The following is a 15,318-nucleotide window of genomic DNA, read 5'->3' as shown; positions in this document are numbered from 1 at the left end:
AGGCTCAAAATAAAAAGTTTTGCACAATTTGCAAAAGAAAACAGAGGAAGAAAATTCAGTTTTGAGGCACATTTTCAGGCCAGAAATTTACTTATTTAACAAAATATTGTATACAAAATAAATGACCAATATGAAAGAATAACATTTACTCTATCTGATGGTGCAATGATATTTCATTTAACTTGAAGTTAAAATAGGCAAATTCTTAGAGAAAGAAAATCTCACGAATCACGAGATTTGGAAGGAGGAGGATTCAGCCACGTGATGATTTGGATGAATCTGGCCTTTTTGCTCATTAGCATAGGGACCTGTGGTCTGACTGGGGAACCGGCATGTTATGCTGCAGTCAGAGGTCACATGGTAAGGTCAAAGGTCATTTTCAGGTCAACGTTAAAGTTTTCATGCAAGACTCTCTTATGACACATAATTCTGCAACCGCAAGTCACTTCTCACCAATACTGCAACTGTAAGTCACTTTTCAACCAAACTTGGATGGTAGATGTACTTAGGCAACCTGCATGCTATTGTGTTGGGAGGTCACATGGTATGGTCAAAGTTCATTTTGAGGTCAACATTAAAGTTTACATGCAAGACTCTTATGACAAGTGTTATTCCATCCCAGTCATTTCACAATGAAGTTTTGATACAATTCTGTTGCGTGCCCTCGCAAATCACGATATTTCTGGTTATTTTCATAAGTGGGCGAGACACAAAATCGCTTTTCCCTTGTTTTTAATAGGGTATGTCACGCGAGTCACATATCACAAAACAAGCAATGTTTTGGGGAAAAGGATAATGATTGGGACTTATTGGCAGATGTCAATTCTTTAGGCCTGAATGATTACTTTTATTCAGAAAAACGTTAAATGCTACTAATATCACATATGGGACTACAATATGTAGTCGCACATGTAAACTTTCATGTAAGAAGATGTATCAGAGCTTGAATTTAATTCTTTTGTTATAAAGATAAATGGGAACGCAAATGACCATAAATGTTCTGTTTGAATGAAATTTAGCCCATTTTACTGTATAAAATCTTGATAATTTATTCAAATTATAGTCGAAAATGATAATTGTCATTGGAGTCACACTCCTATGTCACACGAGTCACATTTTCAAATGGCAATCGACTCAAAGTAAAAAAATCAGGCGTTTTTAACATGATATTTCCTGATGTTTCAAAATACTCTCCAGAAAGTTTTATCAAAATCTGGTGAATATCTTCTGAGGAAATTACAGACAAATACAGTAAGGTCAGGTAATCTTCAATATTATCACGTCACCCGAGTCTGAACAAACATTAACAAATCAAAATATCTCCTACAAAATTTACAAAAACGGCTGTAAATTCAAAATTTTTGTTGGACAATGTGTATCATCAATACTTTGATTGAAATATAGGAAAAACAAGTCTGCAATATTCAATTTTCAAGTAATGAATCTTAAAAAGTTGAAATTTTGTGTAAATGTCATGCAAGTCACGATGAAATGGCGGTGCTGTATAATACTTTAATCCAATTAAATGTATATCTTATGCCATGTAGTGATATGTGCTTGTCTGTTTTGAAATGTAAAAATAACATTGTTCATTTAAAGGACAAGTCCACCCCAACTTAAACTTGGTTTGAATAAAAAGAGAAAAATCAAACAAGCATAATACCGGTACTGAAAATTTCATCAAAATTGGATGTAAAATAAGAAAGTTATGACATTATAAGGTTTTGCTCAATTTTACGAATAGTTATATTCACATCCTGGTCAGTATGCAAATCAGGAGACTGATGACATCATCAACTCACTATTTCTTTTGTATTTCATTACATGAAATATGAAATATTCGAATTTTGTCCTCATTGTCATATAAAACTTAGTTTTATTCCTCCATTACCATGTGTAATTATCATTGTTTTAACATTTTGTAGTTTAAACAAGAGAGTCCTTATTGTCAAATCTGTAAAAAAAGAAATATTGTATAAATCAAATAATATTTAAAAAAAAAAGAAATGGTGAGTGGGGGACATCATCGACTCTCATGTGTTTATCAATGAGTTGTGCATAACTGTTGTGTGAAAAATACACAAAACTTTAAAATGTCATAGTTTTCTTGTTTTACACCCGATTTTGATGAAATTTTCAGTGTTATGCTTGTTTAATTTTTCTCTTTTTATTCAAATCACCTTTTTGTGTGGGTGGACTTGACCTTTCATTTATGCTGTGTATTAATCATTCAGGCACTACTGCGTCCTGGTCGGTTTGATCGTCATATCTTGATTGACACACCCACCATGCTAGAGAGAAAAGAGATCTTTGAAGTTCATCTTAAGAAATTAGTCCTAGAGAAGAAACCACAACAATATTCTATTAGGTTAGCTCAGCTTACTCCAGGAATGAGCGGTAAGCATTCGTTTGCTGGAATACTCTCTAGGAAGTGGAGAATGTATGTGAACTAGCCAGAATCCAATGATAGGGGTAACGATAATGATATATCTTATCTGTAAAAAAAACTTTCATTGTTGTGATGTGTAAAGCGTTATATAAAAGTGGAATAATAATTAATATTATTGTTAGTTAGATCTCTACTTAGCAATAATAATAAATACAAAAGCTATCAACATAGATTTAATGATTTAACCCTTTGTACATTGACCTATAAATCCACTGGGTTTGGCAGCTCGCAGTGAACCCTTCTTCGTGGTATGATACTTTATGCTATAACTTTTATCCGAACATATTGAAAGGAAAATGTTGTGTAGCAAAGTTGAGTGTTATGTAGGCATTCTTGTCATTTATACATTTATTGGATTACTAATTTCAAAATTCTTTCTAACATTTCCAAAAAATTAAGCCCTTTTTTTTTTTTCTTGTGTCAGCAACATTATTTTTTTATTCATACCAAAATCATTATAATTTCTGTTTCACCTGCATAGCAGAGCGAGACTATAGGCCAGTGGCATACCTAGGATTTTGGGGGGGGGGTGTCAAATTTTTATAGAGCTGCCAAACCCACAGGGGGGGCAAATTCGTCCGCCAAAAAATTTGACAAGCCAAAAAAGAAAAAAAAGGTCTTCAACCACAAATAAAGGATTTCGTACCAGATAAAAATTCGACAAGAAAAAAAAAAAAAGGGTCTTCAAGACTCGTCAGGGGGGGCAGGTATATGTCCCTTGCATGGGTTGTGACTCATCAGGGGGGGCAGTCTGCCCCCCCTGTAGGTACGCTTGTGTTATAGGCACCGCTTTTCTGACGACGGCGGCAGCATCATCAACATTGAAATCTTAACCAAGGTTAAGTTTTTGAAATGTTATAGAAAGTATATGGACCTAGTTCATGAAACTTGGACATACGAGTAATCAAGTATTACTGAACATCCTGCCTGAGTTTCAGGTCACATGACCAAGGTCAAAGGTCATTTAGGGTCAATGAATTTAACCATGTTGGGGAATCAATATCCAAATTTTAACCAAGGTTAAGTTTTTGAAATGTCGTCATAACTTAGAAAGTATATGGACCTAGTTCATGAAACTTAGACATAAGGGTAATACTGTAAAAGCTGTTGTTTTCGCAAATTGCCGATTGGCCGCGAATATAACAAATATTGACACATTTATTCATCAGTGGCAATATCCTCAACAGCAAAGCTTTGCTATTGAAAACACCATGTGAAATGAAAGAATTAGGAAATGGCAAGTTCTATATGTACAAAAAATAAGGTTTAGAAAGTACAGTTAGTAATTCAAAGAGTTAGCTATAATTTCACTTTTTTTTATTTCTCATACAAAATTAGAGCCTAAACTATTTTCTAACGTAATTTTATCAATATTCATTTACTCATTATGATATTACAATTTATTTTCCATGAAATAATTTGATTTTATTGTCATCTGATTGACTCTTTACATACGTACTGGCAGCTATTTGCATACTCATTAATATTCATAAGTCACATGACCAGAGCTTTTAGAGGTGGAGATTCTGTTCACAAAATTCAACATTTTTGCACTTTTACCAATTTTTTGAGAAATGAATCGAACAAAACACAAATTCCAAAAATTGCTAAACCCTATGGATTACTGATCAAACTGTGACAGAATGAATTTTCAGATCGAAAGGTAAATAAAAATTAAATTTAAGCCACCTTTTTCCTTTGTAACTGTTTTTACAGGGACATATTTACGTACAAAAGACACATCAGCATGGGGATTCTGATGAGCATAGATTTGCACTAGTTTTGCTTCTTTGAAATGCTGTGGAAGTGGTTCGTACATCTTCCGATCGCGAATTTAACAACCCGCGAAAATGTCAGGATTCATGAAAATAACAGCTTGTACAGTAGTGTATCACTGAAGATCCTGCAGAGTTTCAGGTCACATGACCAAGGTCAATGAACAATGAACCAGATCACTTAGGGTCAACGAACTGTGACCATGTTGCAGGTATTTGTGGAATTGTCATCATAACTTTGAAATTTTATGGATTTCGTTCATGAAACTTAGATATAAGAGCAATTAAGTATCCCTGAATATCCTGTGCAAGTTTCATGTCACATGACCAAGGTCATTTAGGGTCAATGAACTATGATAATGTTGGGGGTATTTGTGGAATTGTCATCATAACTTTAAAAGTTTATGGATCTAGTTCATGAAACTTAAACATAAAAGTAACCATGTATTTCTGAATATCCTGTGCGCATTTCAGGTCACATGACCAAGATCAAAGGTCATTTAAGGTCAATGATCTTAAGCTGTATTGGGGGTATTTGTTGAATTGGCATCATAACTTATAACATGTACATGTAGTTCATGAAACATAGACCTAGGGGTAATCAAGTATGTTTTGCACACGTCTTAGGTCACATGGTCAAATGTCATGCTGGGTCAATGGACATAGCATTTTATTATCATGAGTGTTTTCTTTTGTGAATAATTATTATAGCTGTTTTCTAAATCAGCACTGCTGCTATAATGAATCATGTGATGCAGGTGAGACTGCCAGAGGCGTTCCACTTGTAAATTGCCCATACTATAGTGAAAAAGTAAAGGGGGTAAATCTTTGACTGGTCAAAGTATTTCTGGCGAAAGCATCTCTTTCACATAGGTGCCATGAGTCATAACTCCCAACAATGAACCCGGCCATGGTATTGTTTGCGAGGAGGGATTTATTGATTTTCTCCTCTCTTTTTTTTCAATTAATTTCCTGGGTTTGCTGGAGAATGTTTTTTTTTTATGTATCAAAATACAATAACTCTCCCACTTAATAGTTTTGACGACAGCAAATGTATCCAAAACAAAGCTACAAAAATTACAAAACTATGGGACAAAGGGGCATCAATAGGGAAGTAAGTGTTTGTGCAATCTTGTGAAAGAAACATGTCTAAAGGTGTAATTGATGCAAATGAAACACATGAAGAGTTAATGATAACAATGTGATTGAAAATTATAGAGAGCATACTTTGTCTTAGCACTCTTTTGGCTTTGACAAGGTATCAGTTTTCTCTATTGTAATTTGTTATGATAAATGATTCGAAGCTTTAAGTAATTTTCAAAACAAATTATTTACTCTGAACATCTGTTCATCTTAATCTTTGTTCATACAGCTATAGCAGGATCCTAGTTCAAACTAATTGTCTCCTGTAAAGAAACAATATAAACTTTTACAATCTGCACCCTCCTTTGGGGGTCACCCAAATTGATTCTCATTTACACTGTACAAAAACTTCACCATTTCTCATTTACCTCCCCATAATATATCAGGAGCTGACATAGCCAACATCTGCAATGAAGCTGCCCTTCATGCTGCCAGGGAGAACTACAAGGCTGTTCACACTGATAACTTTGAATACGCTGTTGAACGTATTGTAGCAGGTGCAGCAAAGTCTGAAAATGTCATGTCAAAGGAAGAACGTAAAGTAGTGGCTTTTCATGAGTCTGGACACGCCCTCGTAGGATGGTTGTTGGAACATACCGATGCATTGATGAAGGTGTCCATTGTACCAAGGGCAAGTGCTGCCTTGGGGTTTGCTCAGTATCTCCCCTCAGATCAGAAACTCTACTCAAAAGAACAGGTGGGAATACAATGGAAGTTGAAGTTCATTTCCAGAGGTCTTATTTGACAGAAGGGTCGACAAAATGGTCTTGAAAATTTTGATATATACTTTATGGGTACAGATATGAAAATTGATGTGTATAGAATCTTTATTATTGTAACAAAGTAGAAGTTTCTAGTTAATTTAACTATGTTCATTACCCTTTGATTGATAATGATATTTTTGCACAAACAGTATTTTCATTGAGAGCTTTTAGAGTGATATATGATGTAAAAGAACATTGTTTTGGCTGTAAATATTTTTGTAGTCTGATCCTTGAAAAATATGTACTTTTTCCTTGAATGATGAGACACTTTCAGCTTTGTAAATCATTTTACATTCCTTGCTCGAGGATTCCATATTCATTTACCTGTGTCAAATGGAGTTTATATCTTAATTGTTAAGATATAAACTCCATTTGACAATATCATGCAATTTTTAAGTCATGATAGTTAACCTTCATTTGAGATTAGTGCAATTTAAATATAAGTAGTATGAAGTAATAAGTATTAATTTCACATACTCTTGAATGTAAAATATCTGATATAAGGACCAGGATCTGACATAGTTTGTTTTGTTTCAGTTGTTTGACAGGATGTGTATGGCTTTGGGAGGTCGAGTAGCGGAGGCTATTATCTTCAACAAAGTTACTACAGGTAACATAAACTCTGTCGATGTTTTTGAGGTAGACAAAGAGATTAGAAAAATCTCTTTATTTTGTAGGAGAGGCTACCATGGCTTGAGGATTTTGACTACCAGTAATGAAGTATAAAATATATTCGTAATAATGCTATTCTGCTTTTACATAGTGCTTAACCTTAATCCAGCCGACGTTTTCCTCGACCATTTCTCTGCGCGAATTGTTTTTACAACGCCACTCACTGACTTTTTATTTTGAAGTCTTGCACAACTTTTGAGACCAAATTTACGATGTCTGGATATGCGGTTCGATAATTATGCAACATTTCGTAAGTGCATGTCAGACCCGAAATTGCTCCAAGATGTGATTTTGTGTACAAAGTCAATTTTAATTTAGCTTTCTCACCTTATTCATAAAGATATGATTATTTTTACTTTCATCAGCTAAAATTAATTAATTTTAGCATAATACTTTAAAAAGGTTCTGCTATAAATTTGGCAAAATAAACAAACAAACAAAATGGTCGAAAAACAATTAATGCATGAGAAATTCATAAAACAATGAAATACATAAGAAATTCATTATCAAACCAGGATTTTTGTAATTTGTAATTGTTAGCAATGGTAAAAAGAATATTCACACCAAAAATTATAATTCTATAACCTTTTTATCGTGAATTAGAGCAAAAAGTATGATTTATGCATAAATTTGAATAATTCATATAAAATAAAATTTCATGATTTCGGAAAAATTAACCATGCAGCCTTGTAGATTACATTCCACACTATTATCATGCCAATTTTCATGGCGTTGGTGTGATCGGCGGACAAGATCTCAAGGGGGGTTGATTTAACCCCCTCCCCGGTCATAGAACACAAAAAAAGCCCGGTCTGGTTAGGGTTAATATATCAAAACCAGGTGTCTAAGAGCATTACAAAAATATGAACTTGGCTCGCCTGCACACAATATATGTACTTTCTACACTTCCTTGGGAGCATTCCAACGAGAGTTTCCGAACTCAATCGCCAGATACCCATTTAACACCTAGGTGAGAGTGGCAAAGTGTGGATTGACACCTTGCCAGTGGAAGCTATAATTGTTGCCAATTCTATTTGACAAAGACAAATTTATTTTTTCCTACTCAGTGATACTCACTGAAAATAGATTAATGTCTTCCTTCACTAAAATACTTATTGTTAATCTTGTTGACACCTGATCCCTTCTATTTCCTTTTGTTGTTTATAATTCTTCATTGCTTCTTCCCCCAACAATTCAAGGCCAAGTCCACCCCAGAAAAAAAATTCATTGAATAAATTGAGAAAAATCAAACTAGCATAACGCTGAAAATTCATCAAAATCGGATGTAAAATAAGAAAGTTATGACATTTTAAAGTTTCGCTTATTTTTCACAAAACAGTGATGTGCACAACTTAGTGGCATGCAAATGAGACAGTCGATGATGTCCCTCACTCACTATTTCTTGTTTTTTATTGTTTGAATTATACATTATTTCATTTTTTACAGATTTGACAACAAGGGCCAATGTAACTGAACCATATAGTATTAAACAATTCTAATTCCACATGTTCAGGGAGGAATTAATCATTGTTTCACTTGAAAATGAGGAGAAAATTTGATAATATCATATTTCATATGATAAAATACAAAAGATATAGTGAGTGGATGATGTCATCAGTCTCCTTATTTGTATACTGACCTGAATGTGCATATAACTATTTTATTAAATTTAACTGAACTTTAAAATATAACTTTCTTATTTTACATCCGATTTTGATGAAATTTTCAGTGTTATGCTCGTTAGATTTTGCTCTTTTTAATCAAATCAACTTTTTGTTGGAGTGGGCTTGTCCTTTAAGAATTTCTTGCTTGGTTTGTCTAGGAGCTCAGGATGACCTGAACAGAGTCACCAAGATGGCCTATTCTCAGATCAGATCTCTTGGAATGAATGATGAAGTTGGTCACCTATCCTTTCCTGAGGGGAGTTCCAGTGAGCTGGGCAAGAGACCTTACAGTCATCAGCTACAGAATATTATAGACGAGGTAAATGCCATAAATACCATGGGATAATAAGAGTAAAAAGATCAATTTATTTCCAAAGCCAAAGTGATGCAAGCTCTCCTGATATTTAAAAAAAAATGAGCTTGACAAGAGACCTTTAAATACATTCATCGTCTACAGAATGTTGTATATGAGACCATCTGATATTTGATTGATTTAGGGACTGTAGATTCTGCTGATTTGATTTCCAAAGCCAAAATGTCAGAGGGGTTTTTAAAAAGAATTAATTTTCACTTCAAATTATGTTAAAGTGCCAATGGGCATAGGTTATGAAACATACAATCTTATTGGTAGACTAACCAGTAGTCCATGTTCCCTGATCATCTTAATCTGATCAATATGGTGGTTATTTTTTATGAACTTAACTTGGAATTTTATTGCCTCTTGAATTTTTTCTTAACCCTTTGAGGACAACTGATTCAGAAAATATTGATTGCCAAACCCATAGTTATGAGAGCTTTTTATTTACTAGAGATCAATATTTGGGGGGCTGCTATTACTCAAGCATTTATTTTGCTTATATAGTTTGCTACTGCATTTGTTTTTCACTACTTTGTCTTATCCTTAAATTGTATTCATGTCTAAATTTTACTGTTATGAATTTGTCACATTGCAATGTACTTTAATGTCATACTACGATTATGTTTATGTATTGTAAATTTATTTTGACTTTACAATAAATGCAGAAACTCTTGCAAAAAAATAATTTTTTTTTTTCACATCTCAGGAAGCAAGGAAGTTGGTTGCTACAGCATACAGAGCTACAGAAACTCTACTTAACCAGCATGTAGATACACTGAAATTGGTAAGTCATTAATCTTTTCATTTTATCGTCAGCTCTATCAATTTTGAAGAAGATTTGGTACCCAGAGAAATATATTACAGCAACAAACCCAAAACACTGGAAGATTTTCAACAATACCTAACATTAAAAAGAAGATGCTTTGGAGCATGGGTGCAATTCTTCAAAATAAAATTTAGAATTGTTACTTTTAATTTCATCAAATTTCCTTTTTTGTGTGTACCAAAGTGTCCAGTTTAGATGATATTCCTATGTTAACATTGACTCTGACAGGTATTCCTGAAGAAAAAAAATATTAAAATGAAAGAACTGTTTTTTATATATATTTTTTTTTAGTTGGCCAGTAATCTCTTTGAAAAAGAAGTTTTGAACTACAAGGATGTGGAAGCTCTAATTGGACCGCCACCATTTGGACAAAAGAAGCAGCTTTCTATCGATGACTTTGACATTATGAACTATGGAGATGATGAAATGGATGCAGAAAACTTAGAGAGAAAGAAACAACAAGAAAGGAGACTTAATGATCAACAAGAGGAGGAAAGGTGATTGATGTGACTAAAGGAACTGATATAGGTTCAAGATGCTCAGAGGACATTATGTTGCTCTGTCATTTACCAAGATATGAAGAATTGTTTTATACTGTGAAACCTGTTTAATTTGTCATTGTTCAATAAAAACTGCAAGTGTGGATTACCCTGCTTGAGCAAGGCTTATAGTATGCTGAAAATATTTGCTACATACAGTAAGTATGCAGTACAGCACTATATGTGTTCAAAACAGTATTATGGTTATGTCCTAGCTTTTCCAAGATGCTATGAGATTTCAGGGATTCAAATCTCATCTTGTACCCATTCCTTACACCTGGGTAGAGAGCAATAAATGTTGATCAATCCCTTACAAAAGAACATGAGTGTCACAAAAGAATCAGGACTACCGTCAATCAGACCATGGCCAGAGACACACAAGATCAATGTTGCAATTACGTGGAACTGTATGTTTATGGTAAACCACTCTAAAAAGGTAATGATTGATTTTGAATATCAATTGTATTTCTTTTTTGTAACCTGACCCATTATAAATGCTATTACATCTCGCCCATTAAACCTCTTTAGAGTTCTGAAGTGAATGGGGGGGGGGGTGAAGGGGCAGCAGAGGACCATTTCATGAAAGTTGTCAGAACTAGCTAGTTGTCATCTGACAATTAATCAAAGTAATAGTCAGGCATCCATGCTTCTCAGAAGGCTTGGATGCCTGACTATTACCTTTGATTAATTGTCAGATGACAACTAGCTAGTTATGACAACTGGACCTTTCATGAAATGGTCCAGTTAGATGCTTTCCCCTTTCCCTTCCCCATGTCACCTTTTTTTTTTCTTTACATTCATGTAGTTAGACCTTTAAAACTTTGATTACAAGCAAAAAAGTGTTACTGTTATCTTAATTTCTTTCAAATCTGTAACGTTAGAAAACCGGATGAATGAGTGAAGTAATTTATCACTTTACCTGGGTCTAAAGAGAAAACAGGGTCTTTTTGAAATGGTCAGGAAGAGTCAGAGAGATTGACTTGCCTTTAATAATTTGTCAGTGATTTCTTATCAAATTCAATACATATAGGTTTTGGATGAAAACATTCTTTTATGTGTTGGCTTATTGCATTTACATGGTTACACCAGATTACTTAAATTAAACATGGGAAGATTTGAAGAATCTGTGGATCAAACTATTTCTTCATTTTTTTATGGTTAGAGAAATCAGCACATGCATGTGAATTAAGATGGAGGCATGCAAGACATGTTTGAACTATTCAATATTGGAAAATAATGTTGCCATTGTGATAGCATACATTATTGCAATGAATTACAGAGAAATTTTGCACTGAACATGCACCACTTCCTGGAGTTTTAAGCAATTCTCATACAGTACAGCATGCACAATATATAGTCTTTGGAGGATAAAGGGAATCTTTGAAATTGCTTCACTCTAGTACCAACTTACCACTGCAATAAATATAGCAATAAATTATTGCAGGCTAAGCCTTACTTTCATTTCTGTGAGCAATGCTCATGAAATATGGTACATGGATGCGGAGTATCATTCTTTATCAGTGACATTCTGTATTTGATAGTATGAGAAACTTAATAAATTTATTGATAATGGTGATTTGTTGAGATCATAATGGAATAGTCATGGAATTTGTGGCAGCTAATGGGAAGATCAGGGAGAGAGGGAAAGGGGGAAGGGGTAAGAGGAATAAAGGAAAAATTAAATACAGAAAGATAAAATATGAAATAAGGGGAGAAATAAACGAAAATTAACAGAGACAGTAAAAGGAGAAAAGAAATGTAAGTGTCAGAAAAAAAGGAATATGTCAGCAAGAGAGATAAAAATGTGATAAATTCTCAAAAGATGCATGCTTAATCACAATTTGTAGGTAATTCCCCAGAACATAGAATATGTGAAAAGTTAGATCATATGAACTTTCCTATTTGAGTATTACCTTTGCTGTTCATTTGAATTCCTTTAACTTATGTTTACAATTTGCAATATATGTGTCTGTATATAAATATATTAAATATGAATGTATATTATATATCTGTAAATTGTCAGACTGTCATTCATTCTTTTTCCATTATTATTGTGCATGTATAACTATTTCTTCCTTTTTATACGCTCGTCCTACAGGATGTATTATGGTATCACGCTGTCTGTCCGTCCATCCGTTAACTTTTCCTTGTAAACACGATAACTTCAGTAACATAACCTAGGCTCATATAATTTGATGTGTATGATACTAGCATAGATCCCAGGAAGCCTATTGATTTTGAGATCAAAGGTCAAGGTTACAGTGACATGTTTTCATCTTACCCTTCTGCAGTCCTTGTTAACGCAATAATTTCAGTTTAACTTAATCTAGGCTCATGTAATTTGGTGTGTATGATATTAGCATGGATCCCGGGAATTCTATCGATTTTGAGGTCAGAAGGTCAAAGGTAAAGTCGCCACCTTCCACTTTTCTTGCTTGACCAATAACTCCATTTTCTATGTTACAGGCGGGTGTATTATGTGCTCGCCTAAGCGACACTCTTGTTAGGTATACATATTTTCCTTTCATTTCAACATTACCAAAGTTCAGACTAAGATAAATAAATATGATTCTTAAACAGTGGCTTTTTGTCTCACCTGCATAACAGAGCGAGACGATAGGCGCCACTTTTCCGACATCGGCGTCATTGAAAATTTAATCAAGATTAAGTTTTTGAAAGGTCATCTTTACTTAGAAAGTATATGGACCTAGTTCATGAAACTTAAAAATTAGGGTAATGGTAAATCACTGAAGATCCTGTGTGAGTTTCAGGTCACATGACCAGGGTCAAAGGTCACTTAGGGTCAACAAACTTTGGCCATATTGGGAATATTTGTTGAATTGTCATTAAAAATATTTTATGGATTTCGTTCATGAAACTTAGATATAAGAGCAATTAAGTATCCCTGAATATCCTGTGCAAGTTTCATGTCACATGACCAAGGTCATTTAGGGTAAAAAAAACTTTGGTAATTTTAAGGGTATTTGTGGAATTGTTATCATATTTTTAAAAGTTTATTTAGTTCAAGAAACTTAGACATGCGAGCAACCATGTATCCCTGAATATCCTTTGCGCACTTCATGTCACATGACGAAGATCAAAGGTCATTTAAGGTCAATGAACTTTGGGGGTATTTGTGAAATTGGCATCATAACTTAAAAAGGTTATGGATCTAGTTCATAAAACAGACATAATTCCAATGCTACTACAAATTTTCTTGTACTAAATGGTATGACGAAACCATTGATGAATTGTGTTATCTTATCATTAAAGGACAAGTGCACCCCAACAAAAATTTGCCTTGAATAAAAGGATAAAAATCCAAGCATAACACTGAAAATTTTTATCAAAATTAGATGTAAAATAAGAAAATTGTGACATTTTAAAAATTCGCTTAATTTCACAAAACAGTTTACACATCCTGGTCTGTATGCAAATACGGGGACTGATGACATCACCCACTCACTATTTCTTTTGTATTTCATTGTATGAAATACTGCAATTTCTTCCTCATTGTCATGTGAAGAAAATATTTATTCCTCCCTGAACATGTGGATTACAATTGTCTTAACATAGTGTGGTTAAGCCAAGTTGGTCATTATTGCCAAATATGAAATATTGTATATAAATTCAAACAATAAAAAAACAAAAGATATAGTGAATGAAGGACATCATCGACTATCATTTGCATATCAGTGAGTTGTGCATAGAACTGTTTTTGTGAAAAATAACCGAAACTTTGAAGTGTCATAACTTTCTTATTTTACATTTGATTTTGATGAAATTTTCTGTGTTGTGCTTGTTTGATTTTTCTCTATTTATTCAAATAAACATTTTTCTGAGGTGGACTTGACCTTAAAAAAATATATATTATTATGATAAACTTATATGGTTTTTAGATTCAAACAAAGTCAGTCACATAATTATGAACAAGAAACCACATAATAGTACAAATCAGTGGGTGTAATTTGGGACCAGTTTGGCTGAGGAGAGAGAGTGGGGGGATTCGGGGATCAAGAAAGAGAGAGGGAGGGAGGGAGCAAGAAAGAGGGGGAAGAGAGAGGGAGGGAGCATTAGAGGGAGTAAGAAAGAGAGAGGGAGGGAGCAAGAAAGAGAGGGGCTGAGGGGAGGAAGGGAGGGGATAGGTGCTGGTACTTTGTATTGTATGTGTGTGGGGGTGATAAATAGTAATGAAAAGTCCACCCTAAAAAAGCTGATTGACATAAAATAGAAAAAATCAAACAAGCATAACACTAGAAATTCAATGAAATTGGATGTAAAATACGAAAGTTAAGTTTCACTTGATTTCGCATATTAAACAGTTATTTAATTGCTCATCCTGGTCAGTATGCAAATGAAAGGGCTGATAACATCAACCAGATACTGTTTCTTTTTTTGTTTTATATGAAATACTTCAATTTACCCCTCATTGTTGTGAAACAAAGTTTTATTCCTCCCTGAAACACGTGGAAATACCTTTTTTTTTTTACATTTTGTGATTCAATCAAGAGGGCCCCTATTGTAAAAAGTGAAATATTATCTTACATTCTTACTCAAACAAAAGAAATAGTAACATCATTGACTCTCATTAGCATATCATTGAATTGTGCATGTTATGTAAAAAATAAGCAAAACTTAAAAATCTCGTAACTTTCTTATATTGCATCAAAATTTGAAATTTTAAGCGTTTGTTTGATTTTTCTCTCATTGATTAAAGTCAACCTTTTCCTGGGATAGACTTGACCTTTAATGAAAAATACAAATGTGAAAGTGAATAGTGAAATAAATATCATGCGCTTTATCAACAAGATAACAGACAACTCAAAAGCAAAACAAAAAATATATCAACAACAAAATTCAGGATATAGCTTAACACCGGCTTGGATCCAGGAACTGGCGTAAATCCGGTCCGAGCATAGTCTAGTTCTAGACGATTTTAAACGAATTTATTTGCACCACGATATATACGTTCTATTCCGTGCGTACGCCCAGCCGAGTGTGCGCGCAAAACCGAGAACCTGGGGCCTGTTGCATGAGAGGGTCTTTCGTAGAACCATTCTACGTAAGAACGAGATATCGCTCAACTGTTTCACAAAGCCGATTTGGGCGATACGAAGAATGGTCCTTG

At 34.0% G+C, this 15,318-nt stretch overlaps 1 protein-coding gene across 1 annotated transcript in view; it reads left to right on the top strand.

Moving 5' to 3' along the window:
* Positions 1-12,196, top strand: part of LOC129254238 (paraplegin-like) — a 32,849-nt gene extending 20,653 nt beyond the window's left edge. Inside the window, exons 11-16 of the mRNA XM_054892691.2 lie at positions 2,235-2,397; positions 5,754-6,064; positions 6,669-6,741; positions 8,626-8,786; positions 9,532-9,609; positions 9,943-12,196. Coding sequence (XP_054748666.2) covers positions 2,235-2,397; positions 5,754-6,064; positions 6,669-6,741; positions 8,626-8,786; positions 9,532-9,609; positions 9,943-10,152 — 996 coding nt within the window. The 3' untranslated portion in view covers positions 10,153-12,196. The remainder of the gene's footprint in view (positions 1-2,234; positions 2,398-5,753; positions 6,065-6,668; positions 6,742-8,625; positions 8,787-9,531; positions 9,610-9,942) is intronic.
* The last annotated feature ends 3,122 nt before the right edge of the window (positions 12,197-15,318 follow it).

This window comes from Lytechinus pictus, chromosome 2, assembly GCF_037042905.1.
Source record: "Lytechinus pictus isolate F3 Inbred chromosome 2, Lp3.0, whole genome shotgun sequence".
Taxonomy (NCBI): domain Eukaryota; kingdom Metazoa; phylum Echinodermata; class Echinoidea; order Temnopleuroida; family Toxopneustidae; genus Lytechinus; species Lytechinus pictus.
The sequence above is the reverse complement of the archived record's forward strand: the minus strand, read 5'-3'. Positions and strand labels throughout refer to the sequence as shown.